At 36.4% G+C, this 16,016-nt stretch overlaps 1 protein-coding gene across 7 annotated transcripts in view; it reads left to right on the top strand.

The window, feature by feature from the left end:
- ACSS3 (acyl-CoA synthetase short chain family member 3) overlaps positions 1-16,016 on the top strand; it is a 154,411-nt gene that overhangs the window by 116,320 nt on the left and 22,075 nt on the right. For 6 of the 7 annotated variants that reach the window (XR_004351694.1, XR_004351695.1, XR_004351696.1 and 3 more), the window contains exons 10-13: positions 649-744; positions 3,485-3,548; positions 13,509-13,590; positions 15,707-15,829. Coding sequence is in view for 4 of the 7 variants with exons in the window: in XM_032644998.1 (XP_032500889.1) it covers positions 649-744; positions 3,485-3,548; positions 13,509-13,590; positions 15,707-15,829 (365 nt within the window). In the remaining 3 variants the exon portion in view is untranslated. The remainder of the gene's footprint in view (positions 1-648; positions 745-3,484; positions 3,549-13,508; positions 13,591-15,706; positions 15,830-16,016) is intronic. The other variant, XM_032644999.1, reaches the window with a different exon arrangement.

The raw sequence follows: 16,016 nt of genomic DNA, 5'->3' as shown, positions 1-16,016 counted from the left end.
TCCCGCATGCCGCGGAGCGGCTGGGCCCGTGAGCCATGGCCGCTGAGCCTGCGCGTCTGGAGCCTGTGCTCCGCAACGGGAGAGGCCACAACAGAGACAGGCCCGCATACCGCAAAAAAAAAAAAAAAAAAAAAAAAAAAATGATACTAAATATGATACTAAAAAATTAGAATATGATAAGATTTTTAAAAATCTTCATGTTACCTATTCCAGAGACTAAACTATAAATAACAAATATTTTGCCCATTGCTGTTATTTACCCTGATAAAATAGCTTTAGGTGAGTTAAAAGAAAGCATCTTTTCTAGAGATTTTTCAGTTTTTAACATGTTTTGTAAAACTATCACAGTCATGTAATTCTCCATTCTTCATCCTGCTGATCCACAACTGAAAACACTAAGAGAGGCCTTTCTTTTCTTTAAAAGAAGCACTACTATATATATTATTCTAAATTTGTGTCCTTAAATTTTTAAAATGTCAGTATCATATCAATTACTGGATCTGTTTCATTTTTAAATAGTTCATTTGGACCATTTATCTATTCCTCATGCAGTGAAATTCTGTGGAGGGAGGGGGCAGTGCAGACACTGAAGAAACATCATGATCTCAAGTTGAAATATTAAATTATAAATAATATTTATTTCTCCAGAGACTGGTTCCCCAATTACAGCATCATGCATTGGATTAGGTAATTCTAAAACACCTCCTCCAGGGCAAGCAGGAAAAAGTGTTCCAGGATACAATGGTGAGAAATTACCCTGATTACTTGAAATATGTAATGTTAATAAATTTGGTATTTTTCTGTATTTAGTGTGAATCATATTGCTTGAAACATACTAGGTGCTTAATAAGTATTTGAGTGAATGCCTTGTATTAAAAATGTCTAACTTTTTGTGATAATTTTTGTTATTAGCCGATTTGATCAAAAGTAAGATTGTAGACTTCTAAGGACATATTCTAAATGACTGTCATAATATAAGGCAAGTTAAGCATATGTATGTGAGACTAACACTTACGGAATATATGCTAGGTGCCAAGTACTTCGCATACATCTTTTCAACTAATGCTGAGGTATATTTAATTTACCGATATTATTCACATTTTAGAGATGAGTTAGCTGGTGCCCAGAGAGACTAAATAACTTTCCTAAGGTAACACAGCTCATTAGGTCCTGAAGACAATGCAAACCATTATGTTTTATTTTGTTTGTTTGTTTCTGTTATAAAAGCTGCAGTTTTCCCCATTATATATGCTATCTTTTAATTTAGAAGTGATGATAAAGCTTTTGAATCTTGTTGGCTAAAAAAAATGAATATAAAGAGTAAGGATTCTAAAAAGAAAAATAATTTCATCCTTGCTGGCAGTATGTGACAATGAGAAACACTATCTTTTCCATATTTGTTTTTAAATTATTGGTAGTGATTATAATAGTTCAATAATCCCCTGGATTTCACCTCCTAGTTGTATGTCTTATACAAGGTGACTTGTTTAAGTTATACATTGTTACACAAGTCAAACATTCAACTTCCTTATTTCTAAATGGGAATAATAGTGCTATATGCTTCATAGGGTTGCTGATGGAACACAATGAAGCACTAACATAGCACCTGCTGGTAGAAAGACTGAACTGAGTCTTAGCTAGTAGTGTCATTAATATTTCAGAGAAGCCAGAGGGGCTGACTTGATTTAGTCTTACACATTCATTTTACAGACAAGGAAAATGAGGTACAGAAGTCACGTTGTTTGCATAAAGTCGCACAATTTAGCTTAAACCCAGCATCTAGGAGCAGAATATAATTCCTGCATACAGTTTGTATCTGCATGTAAATTACAAAATGTAGAGATGTGTTTTTGCTTCTCTAATGTAAAAATATTACATTTCCTTCTAGGACAATGACTGGTTAAGGATCATTTGGTTTAACCTAGCAGATATATTTATAAAAAGACATGTAAGATTTTTTTTTAAGGGCAAAAATAGATACTCTGTGAAGTCAGTGACTTCTCCAGGCATGGAAGGGTGAATGCAGCTTTATGACATCTTCCCTTTGAAGGGTTCTGTCATCCCTACTCCTTTTATTGGAAAAATTGCTTTTGTGTTGAACCATTTTTAGGGGCTGATGACTGTGGGAGATGTTAACTACGTTCCCTTTCAGTGTTTCAGTACCATTTTCATATCCAGCTGTAAGAAAGAGTTAAAGCTTTGATGCCTCATGGAATTTCAGTACAGATGTTTCTCATTGTCTGAAAGCCGTTGGCTTACAGACAGCACAGCTTAAACGCTAGAACTAAAGTATAACCAAAGAAATAATGACTTTATGACGCATGATTTTTATGGTTATTCAGAGATTCAAAAGTATAATGTAACATTTAATATTATAATGTTAAAAAGCCATATCCTTTTGGGAAAGGAAAGAAAATCATTTTTATGTGAAAAACATTCAACGTAATGTAATACTTAATTTCACATTCATTGAGTATCTTATGCAAGATTATCACTATATTATTTTTCAAGTAATTATTGTACAACCCTATGAGAAGGGAATTTTACCACTTTTTAGATAGGGAAATGGGAGGGGTAATAGAGCGAGAATGTGTTCCAGGGCACATAGTAAATTGGCCACTGTACTGGGATTTGGGGAGACAAAGATGAATAATCATGGCTTCACCCTTAATGAGCTCACATCTAGTGAGGGACAGATACCTACACCGCTAATAATTGTCAGAATAGAATTTTGAAACAAAGTGCTCTGGGAACACACAGGAGCAATTAACTTTTTCTGGGGATAATGTTCTTCTTTTCTTATAGCATTTTTCAGTAGAGTAACCTGGATGGATGAAGCCACATAAAGGATCTATTAAAGCTTAAAACATGATGATATATCCTTACTCTAGTTTGTACTGAAGATTACTGCATGTTGATACAAGCTTTGGTCTCTTGAAATCCTTCAGGACTTTTACAGTGTAGCATAGAACACATTGGGATAATATTTGGGAAGGTTAAATTGACCTTAAAGCTCATAAGTGGATATTACGCCTTAAATCAGAAAAAGGAGTTTGCCAGGCTTTTAAATTCTTTATTTTTATTGCTTGAAGTATGTTTTGTCTGTGTTTTAACACTTTGTATCCTTTAATTTTTGAAAAGCCGAACATATTTTTAATATTTTTGACAGAATGGAGGGGTATTTTTGAATGGATATAAATGTAGATTTAAAAATTACCAGTATATTTAAAATACTATGTCTTTATTTAAGGGTGATTCTGAGCAAAAATTCATTATCTAATTAAAAATTTAAAACATGTACACTTAAAATTTTCATTTTAGCTTTTTTATGTATGTTTGTGGTCTCACAGGAATTAAAGGATGCCTTTTTAAAGCTAGAGTTTTGGGAAGCTGAATATAGAAATATTTGGAAACATTTAAGCCTTAAGTTTATGTGTTTTTATTCAATTATTTACTTATTTATTTTTAATATTTTACTTTCCAGTTATGATTTTGGATGACAACATGCAAAAACTGAAGGCTCGGTGTTTAGGAAACATTGTGGTAAAGTAAGCAAAATTTGCAGTGCTACTATTTAAAAGAGCAAGAATTGGTATGTAAAAGTAAGAAAAAATAGAGTGGTTGCAATGATATTACTAGTGAAGAGGTTCCAGAAAAAGCTTGTAAATTGTTTGAGAATACTCAATGCCAGCTGTTGTAATTTTAACATGGAAGCCCCATAAAGTGGAACCAATTTAGATAGGACTTGTAAAAACATAAATCTTGCATCTTTTAAAAAATATTTCTGATTATACGAGTAATGCATAGATGATAAAAGTAACTTAAGTACCAGAAATATAAAGAAGTAAATAAAGTTTCTGTACTCTGACCCTTCAGTAATACAGTGTTAATTTTGTAATATATATGACTTTCCACTTTTTGAAACGCGTTTTAGGTTGTTGGAACAACTTGGTTTATTCTCATGTATTCCTGTTTTTCCTTAACCCTGTCTCACAAGCATTTTAAATTTTACTCGGCCTTTTAAAAATGTTTATTCCCTTTCTAGGCCTCTTAGTCTTTTTTGAATATTTATGATTATAAATAATGCAGTATTGAACATCCTTTTTGTGTTGTCTATTCTTCTTTTCTGATAATGACAATAGTATGAATAAATTTCTAAAAGTGTAATTACTGGGTTAGATAATAGTACAATATATAATCCCTGACTCATCAAGTACCACAATTTCTTGCTAGCAGTTTTTATCATTGTTCATTTGATAGACAAAGTGCTAAAATTTGTAGTAAAAATATTCAAACGTACTTTCATTACATCAGTACTTTAAAATTGTTAAGCTAGCAGAAGCTGAATTGGAAGTTGATTAAGTTGGAGACACACAGTATGTGACATTTTAATAATTGACACAGGTAGCTTTATTGCTTCTGATTAGCATGATATTGGCATCTCTACTGATGTGCCTTAAGTAGTAGAATTTGCCAGAATGAGCTCTTATGAATGAAGAATGTTGCATGTGGTTTTAAAAAAGTTTTATTTTCCTATTTATTTAAAAGAATTCTTATTACTTGGCATTCTCAGATTGGTATAAGATTTTTCTCAGGTTAATAAAACATTTTAAGTTCTTTGAAAATTAAATGAAAAATAGTTATCTTAAAAAGAATGTATTTTTTCAAGTAGGGATACTTTAACCTTATAAAACGCTAATAGAGATGCACTATATGTATATTTCTTCTCAGATTTTTTTTTTTTTTTTTTTTTTTGCGGTACGCGGGCCTCTCACTGTTGTGGTGTCCTCTCCCGTTGCGGAGCACAGGCTCCGGACGCACAGGCTCAGCGGCCATGGCTCACGGGCCCAGCCGCTCCGCGGCATGTGGGATCTTCCCTGACGGGGGCACGAACCCGCGTCCCCTGCATAGGCAAGCGGACCCTCAACCACTGCGCCACCAGGGGAGCCCTTCTTCTCAGATTTTTTATTGTTATCAGTAAACATGTGAACACTTTATTACTCTTTTTAATTTAAATTTTAAGGCGTTGCTGGCAAATGGAAAAATGAATACTGAATATACCATTTCTATTCATATTTTTCTGAATCAGAATCCATATTAACATAGAGCTGATTGAAATCTTCCCTGTGAGGGGGAAAACTGCTGGGGACAAGAGGAAGGCTTGCTAAATGATTAATGTGAACAAGATTGTGGATGGATGCTTGACTAGCTTAGGGAAGCACATGGTTTGTGAGAGCTTTTAAAAGCACTGTAGCAGCTTACATTTTTACATAACCCCTAACTCTAAGTGAGTCATCTATTTCATAAAGCAATGTTCGCAAGATCCCAAAGGTGGCGTTTGATGCCAGTAGAGTTTTAAACCCGTCATGCATCCTGTCACTCTAATTATCAGTGGCCTCACCCCACATCCATTCAGAAATAATAAAGCACATAAACTATAATTTTTTTCTCATAGCCATTAGTGTTACTTCAAGTACTTGAAAATAACAGAACTGTTTATTGCCTTAAAACATTCTGTGCTTTAGGTTGTCGCCAATTCAGAAAGATTTTCTTCCCTCTCTGTTCCTAAACAGAGAATGTTATTGTACAGATCTCGGATTCTGAGATTTCATTATAAATTATTCGATGATACAATATATAATGACATGCAGTGGACTTTGATTCATCCCTTAAGTTAATAGTGAAACTAGGTATTTGAAAATATTATATATATATAATTATATTCAAAAAGTAAGGTAGAAATAATGAGAAAAAAGTTACCACCAAGATCTCTCTTTTTGTAATAGAACAGTCTTGAAACCTTATTTCAGGAACTCATTTTTATCTGTGAGAGTAAGAATTTCCTTTTGAAACCCTCATCTCCAGTAGCCATTCCAGTCTAACTCATTGACCTGAAAATTTTTCATGCGTCCCAATAGCTGCTTGCAGTATGCATAGGATGTTTTTGTATTTAATCAAGAAGACTTGCTTGTATCTATCTATAGCTCTTCTGTATGCTTTGAAGGGACACACATCATTCATCCCGAATGGAAAATGGCTGATGAATGCTTTTTAAGAGCACATAATAGATATATGTTTAATTGAATTAAGGGAAGGGAAAAACCCATTCTTGCCTTAATAAAAACCATTCTTGCCTTAATAAAAATTACCGTGGTTTAAAAAAGCAGTGTGTAATTTGAGAAGAGAATAATTTTTTCCATGTAGACCATATTCTAAAGGTCTATGATCTGAAAAGCAGGGTCCTTTCCAGGGACCAGCTACCTGAGTCCCCAGAACCACTTGGTGGACTTTTAAAGGTGTTTGATGAGAGATTATATATGGTTTCCAGGGTTCACAAAATATCTGAAATTCTAATGTTTAAGAAACTTGAAAAATTTATAATCAAAATGAATATATATTTAATTGAAAATCTATAAACTTTAACATCATAACAACTTCATTGTCAATTTAGTCTTCATAAATTTTATTTGCAAACAATTTTTAGGTTGTATTTTCTTACTTCCCATGATCCCTGAGTATGTACAGTGATTGCTAAGAAATAATAACCAATGGTAAACTATAGGTGTGGCTTCTTGCCGTATGATTTCAAAAGCAAAAATATAACCTCTTCTTTTTCAGAAAAAGTTCTAGTTTATATGGTGTATTGCTATATTATACTACCTTTGCATGGATATGAGGTGAGGCCATCAATAATAAGAATGACTCTGTCCCGGGCTTCCCTGGTGGTGCAGTGGTTGAGAGTCCGCCTGCCGATGCAGGGGACACAGGTTCGTGCCCCGGTCTGGGAAGATCCCACATGCCACGGAGCGGCTGGGCCCGTGAGCCATGGCCGCTGAGCCTGTGCGCCCGGAGCCTGTGCTCCGCAATGGGAGAGGCCACAACAGTGAGAGGCCCGCGTACCACAAAAAAAAAAAAAAAAAAAGACTCTGTCCCTAAGAGGCTTAAAACAGAGCTGGCATTAAAAGCTACTGTGGGGAGAGACCACCAGCCAGAGATAGATGTCCATTCTTCTCCATTATTCATGCCCATGCTTTTCTGTATTACTTGTATAATAATTAAGTGGAATATTCTTTGAAAGAAAAATATTCCCTAATGCTACTTATGTTCACTAATTATACCTGTAGTGATTAGAAAGAATAGAGAGAAAAAGCTGCATAGAATATTTGAAATGTATGGGGTTCAAACTACATTAAAGTAAGTCAGTAAAAAATTAATCTGTTTCAATCCCAAATTTTTTTTTTTTTTTTTTTTTTTTTCGGTACGCGGGCCTCTCACTGTTGTGGCCTCTCCCATTGCGGGGCACAGGCTCCGGACGCGCAGGCTCAGTGGCCATGGCTCACGGGCCCAGCCGCTCCGCGGCATGTGGGATCTTCCCGGACCGGGGCACGAACCTGTGTCCCCTGCATCGGCAGGCGGACTCTCAACCACTGCGCCACCAGGGAAGCCCCCAAATTTGTTTTTTGTAAATACAGTTGTAGCTTCTTGTTTCACTGTAAAATCTGTTATAAATAGTGTAAGTATCATTTGAAATTATCTTTCTCTGGCAGTTTCTTTAAAATTTGAAGCTATAATCATATTTCTAAGTTTTCCAAGGTACTAAGCATAATGATTCATTTTATCATATTAAGATGACTCATCCCCAAACCAGAAATAATGATATGTGGTAATTTTGAAAAAACCTCTTGATCCACTTCAGCTCTTTTAACTCCTTTGTTAAGGCTTTCTAGAAATCTCTGTTTTGCTCCTCTGGGGATCCCTAAACTAGAAGGTAGACATTTAAGTGATTCCTAAACTACTGTAGACCCTAGGATGTAATAAACATGAATCTTGCAGTTCTTGTAGATTACTTGCTTTCAAAGGATTTATCTTTCTAGTACAAGAGCAAACTGTATGCCTGCATGGTAGAAAATTCTTCTGATTTTGAAACTTAACTCCAGGCACTTAATTTTGTGGGAAAATTATGATACCTGAATTGCTATGAATACAAAATGTTCATGAATTTTAGAAGGTGCTTCTGTAATTGCAACCAGAGCTTCAAAGTGCAGAAATATGAGTCAGTAATTTCCAGGCAACACCGTGCAGGGCATGAGAGAAAAGGTTAACTGCAATGCCTCCCTCAGTACCACAGTGCTCACTGTTATTAAAGCCATAGGTCTCTGACTCTTCCTGATTCTTGGGTACACATTTTTCTCTGACCAGACACGGTTGTTGCTATTGGAAGTGCAGCTTGTCTGCCTCCTGCTCTGTCCCACTGGCCTGTGCCCTGCAGGCAGTGATGGGATGCCAGGGAGCTGGATGGCCTTGTCTAAGTGGCTTTTACTCTGGTGCCTGCCGATTTCTCGGCCTCCAGATATTGAACACTAGGTCCTTAGTGATATTGGTTCACATCCTTATAGTTTTGCAGGAGTGATTTGGTCACTTACTGTGCTGCTGTTTGGGAGAGGATCAGTACGGCTTTCCTTCACCAGTGTATCCTTTGAATAAACCAAGGATGTCGTGTAATTGTAATCCCGTTCCTTTCTAAATGTCCTCTGCAGATTTTAGTATGATCTTTTATTAGTCTTAAAACAACACTGTGCGGTAGGCAGTGGGACAGATATTATCTCATTTTCGACATGGGAATCTGAACATCATTAGCAGTTACACAGCTAGAACTTAGATTTCTAACCCAGTTGTTTGTCTGCCCAGAGAGAAAGAAATTATGGCCTAAGCAGTCTCTTCTGGGGAGGTGAAAAGCAGCTTCATAGGAAAATCACAAGTAAAGCCTAAAGACCCTGTAGGAAATACTGAGAGTGCAAAGTTGGGATCCAACTCCAGAATTCTCTAGGGAACAGGAGTTTTGTCTTCAATTTACAGTATTTGTGTTGCAAATGGCTGTTCCTGATGGAGCAGTGAGTACAGACCGTCCTTTATCTGGGATTGGAGGCATCTAGGAGTTTTATTTATTTCAGATTGGTCAGGGATGTTTACCTTCTACAGTGATGGACATTCTCTTCCTTCATTAGCTATTTAAGGATTTCTCTATGATACCTCCCCCTCAACACACACACACACACACACACACACACACACACACACACACACACATTACTGCTGCCTCAGTTATTTCTCTTACAGCTTAAGAATGTTCTCTTTGGAAAGGGTTTTCTCTAAGAGGAACTCCTCACTCACAATTGGATAGTTTGTAACAAAACTCACCTTTTCACTCTGTTTGGGAAGAGTTAGGAAAGGTATCACAGGGTGGTAACATTTGATCTTGCATTTGAAGGATGAGGATAGGCATTTCCCGACATATTTCTTAGTATTTTCAGAAAATTTCCTTCCTTCTGCCAGTCCAATGAATTTTTATGTTATTGTAACTACAGAAAAAAAAATATTTATTCTAGAACTTTAGAAATAGAGCCCCAGTGCACTCACTATTCCAGAAGGAAAACCTGCATTTAATGTTGAATAATCATTAGGTTAGCAACAAGAAAAGCGTTAATTTCAAATACGGCAAAAAAATTCTGCTCTATTTCATATACACCTAACTTCTTTCTGGAGATTATTGCTTCTCTTCTCACATGTTTTACTTCATATATATATGAAGTACATATGTGTGTGTGTGTGTATATATATATATATGTATAAAGCAATTATATATATATATATGTACACACTTCCAATTCTGGAACTCCCTTTTCTTTTCTGCTTTTCTTTAGGACCAATAAATGGCATTTTCCAAGGTACCTTCTTTAGAGTCTCTTTTCAATTTTGAAATAACATCTGAATTTTTAGACACCAGGCTTTATTAGTGAAGAATGGATAGCATTCTCTTATTTTATCCTACTAATTACCAATCGTAATTTCATATCTTGCTTTCCAGCCTGTTCCTCAGTTAGACTTGGGGATAATGAAGAAGTTTTCTAGGGGCATCTCAAAAATGACTTGGGACCAGACACATATGCCATTTGCAGCAGGTCCATACCTTGGCTGGTGATAAAAACTTCCCTTCCAAGAGTTCCTGGCAGTATAGGATTTAACCATCTGCTGTAAAACTTGCCTGACAAATATCTTAAATGTTTACATTTTGATGTTATGTCATTAATTTAATGGAATAGACATCATTCATTACAGTCTTTCTCCCTATATGTATTCTAAAAATTACTAAATTTCTTGTAAATACACAATATTCCAGGATCTCCACGCATCTCAGATAATAGTTTATATATTCTTTCCATTAATGTCTAACACAGTGATTTAGGAATACCAAGCACTCAACAAATACTTGACTGAATAAAGAAAATGCATGAGTTAATGCATGCATCCATGAATGAATAAATAAATCAGATGATCAGATAATTCTTCTGGTGTTTTCTTCTCTAACTCTCAAATCTCCACCCCCTCTCCATTGGCTACTCTGCCAAACTTTTCCCCATCCTAAATCAGCCTGCCTCTCTGCATTAAACCCTGACTTACATCTCTCCTTCCAGTCACCTGCAAACTTTTAAAAAGTATAGTCTAACCTTACTGCCTGCACTTACTTTCCTGCTTACTCCTTGATCACTCCAGTTCTTTCAGCTCCACTCTGCAGAAATGGCGATCTTGGGGGAGATACACAGCATCTCAGTCACTAAGTTCCATGACCTCTGTTGAATCCACTTTCAAACAGAATTTGCACTTCACTTCACCTTGTTGAACGCTCAGTCATTATTAAAACTCTGCTCTGGAGGCCCCTCACATACTATCCTGGTTCTCGTACAGTTGTGATTTGGTTATTTTTGTTCATGGTCTTCTCCTTGGTCCCTCTTTAATACTGTGTTTGGCCTTGGATTTCTCCTTCCTATTCTGTAATCTCTTCCTGGATATACCTTGCTATGTTATACTTAATTCCCAAGGTCTATAGGTATATCCAAACTTATGAAGACCTTTCTCACACATGATGTAAAAATCCCTACTGTCCCTGTTCTTCAGAAGATTTATGCAAATATTTAAAGTTTTGTGCAACAGCTGAGAAAGCTGGTATCCTTAAAGCTTATTATTTATTTGTTTATTTATTTTGGAGGATGGCTACCTCTACTTGTAATCCTCTAGGCTTTAATGAATTACAAGAATATAATCTATATGTTACTAATTGCTAGTACCAAATTTTTTTCAGGAAGTAAGAGAAAACACAGATTATCAGGCCATCTTCTTTTAAGAATGGAGATTGCAAACTTAACCAACTTCTGGGAAGTGTAAGATTTCCTTTTCTCTCCAGTAACACCCTTGCCGGAAAATGCTAAACTCTTGGTCTCACGTGCACGCACTGAATTAGATACATTCTAGGCCACCAGGAAACTCAGCTCACATTCGATACACTAAGTACTAACTCATTTGGATTATTATTGCAAACACTCAGAAGTCTCTGCTGTGAAGAGGCGGTACGTGGTTGCCGGTGAACCGAAGTCTTAGCTTTGGGGTAGATAAAACGGATGAGACACTTCTTTAGCAATATGCCCTTCTATGTGCATTGTTCTTCGTATGGGCAGTGTTTTGTGTTTACGGATTTGCATCAGGATATCTGTGTGTCTGTGTATCTGTGGAGCTAAGGAACAGCTGTTGCCACTCCACCTGGTGTGTACATTCAAACTTAGACCGCACCACTCTCTGTTGTCCCCAGTACAGACTGAATGTTAGTTGCCATTTATTATCACAGTTGCCTTTTTATTCTTATTGTAGGGAGGTATTTTCTTATACCCAAGCGTCTGTTAAAAGAATATCCCCATGAAACACAGAAAGTACTATATCTTGTGGTACATTTTTGGGGAACACCTGAAAATTATTTCTCACTTAATATGCAAGCGGAATGCATCTCTGTCAGGTTTATTGTTCTAGTTGTATATTTTGAGTATAGTAGGCTTCACTCATTAATGTTTCCTCTTGTGGCCCATGTTGGCTTTTGATTTGTCATTTCTTAGCGTCCTCTTCATTTGTTTACCCTCAGCATCCTGTAAATGCTGCTAAATAAATGATTTTTAGTGGTTGCCATATTCACATTGTATTTCAATGTGTAATGATGATTTTTACACTTGTTATAAAAATATTAACGATTAAAACAAACAGATAAAGTGAAATTATATACAAGGTTCATTCGAAAGATTAACATAGAAAAATCAGGACCTGAAGGGATCATCTGCTTCAGCTTGCTGCCTTCCTGCAGGTTTAGTGATGAACGGTAACGGTAACAACAGCGACAGCAACAATATAGCAGCATCTCTGTGGTTTGGGGTTTTTTTTTCAGGTTACAAAATGCTTTCGCATGCATTTTATGAAATTACGGGAGGTCCAGAAACGGTGATGTAGCCTTTTTTCCTCCATCTTAAAATATTACAAAAAGAAGACCTAGCAAGGGAGGACCTATGGGTAGGCCAGACATAGAGGAAATGGGAAATCCCAGCTGGGCCGCTGATCCCACTGGTAACAGCATTTTCTGCCTGACAGAATGTGAGAATACAGTTCAGTGTCTCAGAAGTCTAATATTGGGGTAGAAGGTGTGTAATGTTGCCTCATATTGGCAGTAACCATGTCTATTTCATTTTCCATTTTCTCACATCTGCACTGTGAAGTCACCACTTCACTTGGTGTTTTTTGTGAGTACAGGAGGGTAGGGTTTTGAAAATCTTTAAGTTTTACTGTATCTAAATTTCCAAGCTATAACACATCTAAAAAGTTTCCTGAAAATACACTGAGCGGTTATTTTCGTTAGGTAATACTTCCTACAGGGAACCAATATGAGAATTCATTTGTTTACATAAAGATAGATAGATAGACAGATGGGTGATAGATAAAGATTAAGCCCTTATTGTGTGTATAACACCTGTTTCATACTATGGAGGAATGAAAGAAATATAAGAGGAAATTGATTGAAAAGAACAGATATACGCTACCTTCTACTTTATATGCTCACCTATCTTCGTGTGTTCATAGGGGTGAGAAATCTCATAGATCTGGATGCTCACAAAAAGAAAGAACAGAAGAGAGAAGAGTGAGAGGGAATTCTCAGAGTGGGGAGGCACATTGATTGTGAAGATAAAGACTGTGGGATGTTTAATTGGAACGTCTTATCACAAAGAGACTGGCAAAGGTGGCAGCTAGCACCTTGATACTTCAAAAAAATAGATTCATTTGCCTATGGTGGAAGGATATTTCTCTCAAAAAGTAATTCAGTGATGCATTTTTGGTTCCTTTTTGTAGATGTTATGCTTCTTATTGAAACAATGATTGATGCCAATAACTATTTGAATGCCAGATGCGTGTGCCTTTTGTGCCCTTCCCAGGAACCACAGTCATCCCTTCGTGACTTTGCTATGTCATGGTCAACCACTTCAGCCTCAGTTAGACATGATCTGTCCAGTGGATTTAGGGGTTACAATTCAATGTGGGATTTGAATTGTAATCGTCCATCACAGTGAAAGACTGTCAGTTCTAATCAATCTGTCTTTATTACCATTTTCATCATAATTCTCACTGCTCTGTTTTTATATAAGGTTGCCATTACCACCTGGAGCTTTTTCAGGACTCTGGAAGAATCAGGAGGCATTCAAGCATTTATACTTTGAAAAATTTCCTGTAAGAACTTTATTGTACTTTTTTTTTTAAATCATCTTACACACTTCTCTATAGTTCTTGCCTATTAAGTTGAGTGGCTGGCTTTTAGAATCATGGATCACAAAGCAACTTTTAAAGGTTATTTGGACCAGTTTCCAGATCTCAGGGATAAGAATGCCCAAACCTCAAATGTCTAAATAAGTCATTTTAATATTTTTTATCAATCTCTGGACATAGAAATTTCTCCGTTTCTCTTAGCAGCTTTTTCTGAAACGTAACAGCCTTTCATATCAAGAAAGGTTTTGTTAAATTAAAACTTCAGGGGACTTTCTGTATGATTCCTCACATTGGATTCCTCTGCACGGACTGAGAACATCTGATCAGAACTGGACACTGTCATTAGAACCTCTTTACCTCCTCTCCCCCGGTTATGTGAGCAAAATTTGTTCTGTTTGCCAGAAGTTGTATTTTTTTAAATCCCTTTAGCTATTACTGACATTCTTTCCTGAGTGTCCTCTGAGTTCTTTATTTTATAATACAGATACAGGATAGAGACAGTGTTCTCAACGCCTAACCTCCAGTGCTCTGGATAACAAACAGTATCTTTCTGTGTTCTGTTTTATCATTTACCTATTACTCTGTGGTTTGTGTTTATAACAGCACATAATTGATAATAGGCGAAAGGGTCCCACTATCTATCATCTTTCTGCTGTTTCTTTGCTTCTATTTCTTTCCCTGAGAGAGATACCTGGTCCTCATTTTACACTGGGTAAAAAGGTGAGTCTATCTAGCATTTTTGTGAAGGACAGCTAACCTAATCAACTAGACAAATGACGAGAATTAAAATAGCTTCCTTTAGAAAGACATCTCAGGGTTAAATGACCTCAGTAGCCAAGATTAAACATGCCCCAAGGGACTGTGGCAGAGAAGATTTGTCAGTAGAGTTGACTCCAATCAGCCCAATCTATCTGCCTGATGGGCCGCAGTCAAATCACCAGAATACTGATGTGATTAATTATAACCTGACAGTGGTTCACAATATGTGCATGTGGTTTTCAGCATGACCGCCTTTAACACTGAAAGCTCCTTCAAAGCCCCATAAACCATAGTTTATGATTAAACTATATGTAGTGAATCTATACTCTTGTCTTGTTACCCTGACCTCAACCCTTTCATCTAAGGATTTAATAACAGCACAGAAGGGTTCTATAACTTGCTCCCAGTTTAGAAGTAACAGAGCTGACATTTGGACCCATATATTCTGGCTCCAGAGCCCATGTCTTTACTTTACTCTCTGATAGTAATTGCAGTAAGAGCTGCCAGTTATTCAGGGCTCATGATGTGCCAGGGTCTGCCCTTTTTAGATGCTCCATCTCATGTATGCTTCTCACAGCCTTACAAGGTATGGTCCATTACCCTATTTAACAGATGAGCATGCTGAGTCTTAGGAAGATTTAGAAACACAAATAGTGACTCACCTGGATTTGTCCTGAAGCCCATGCTTGTAATACAGGTATTAATGTAACTCAGAAGCATTAGGGGAAGTAATATTTATTTTTTTCTACTTCTTATTCTTCTTGATTTTTCATTCTATTGTGATAGCTGGACCAGTGAAGATGTACTGCTACTCTTGAGTCGATAAAAAAAAATGAAATTTTATACTTACTATTTAACTATATTTCACTGAGGCTGCAGTGCAATCCAAATCTGTGTTAACAAACTAGTGGTCTATTTTGTAATTATTCATAGAGAGCTTTAATGCTTTTAAAATTTAACACAATTAAAGAAGAAATTTATCAGAGAACTACTTTGCAATACCAAAGTATACTGGAAATATTGAGCTATTACTTCTCCATTAAAAGGAAGAAATTGGGTTCATAAGCTTTACAACTCTCAGTTCAAACACTTAACGTGAACATATATAAGAACACTTTTATTCTTGGCTGTTAGGGGAGCAGAGAGATTCTAGTAGGCTTTCAAAATCAAAAATAGTTTAATTCCATAGGCTAGTTATGAAAAAAATTCAAATGAATACAGTAAACCTATTTCTATCACATTTTATATTTTACCAAGCTTAAAAATGATTTCATTACCTAATACTACATGCTAATCAGACATTATTTATTCTTATTTTCAGGGATACTATGACACCATGGATGCTGGTTACATGGATGAAGAAGGTTACATATATGTTATGTCTCGAGTTGATGACGTGATAAATGTTGCAGGTCACAGGATTTCTGCAGGTGCCATTGAAGAGGTATTGATGACTATTGGTCTTTTATTCCAGGTAGTATTTAGGGACAGAGCTGAGCTGAAGTCAATACTGAGGTTGTCAATATTGAGGTTAAGTCATTCCACTTGGAAAATTTCCAGACCCTTCCTTTGAAGCATAGGCTCGGTTGGTCACTCTGGTATTTCTCTCACCTCACTTTCTCTCCTGTGGA

The sequence above is a fragment of the Phocoena sinus genome, chromosome 10 (assembly GCF_008692025.1).
Source record: "Phocoena sinus isolate mPhoSin1 chromosome 10, mPhoSin1.pri, whole genome shotgun sequence".
Classification (NCBI taxonomy): domain Eukaryota; kingdom Metazoa; phylum Chordata; class Mammalia; order Artiodactyla; family Phocoenidae; genus Phocoena; species Phocoena sinus.
The sequence above is the reverse complement of the archived record's forward strand: the minus strand, read 5'-3'. Positions and strand labels throughout refer to the sequence as shown.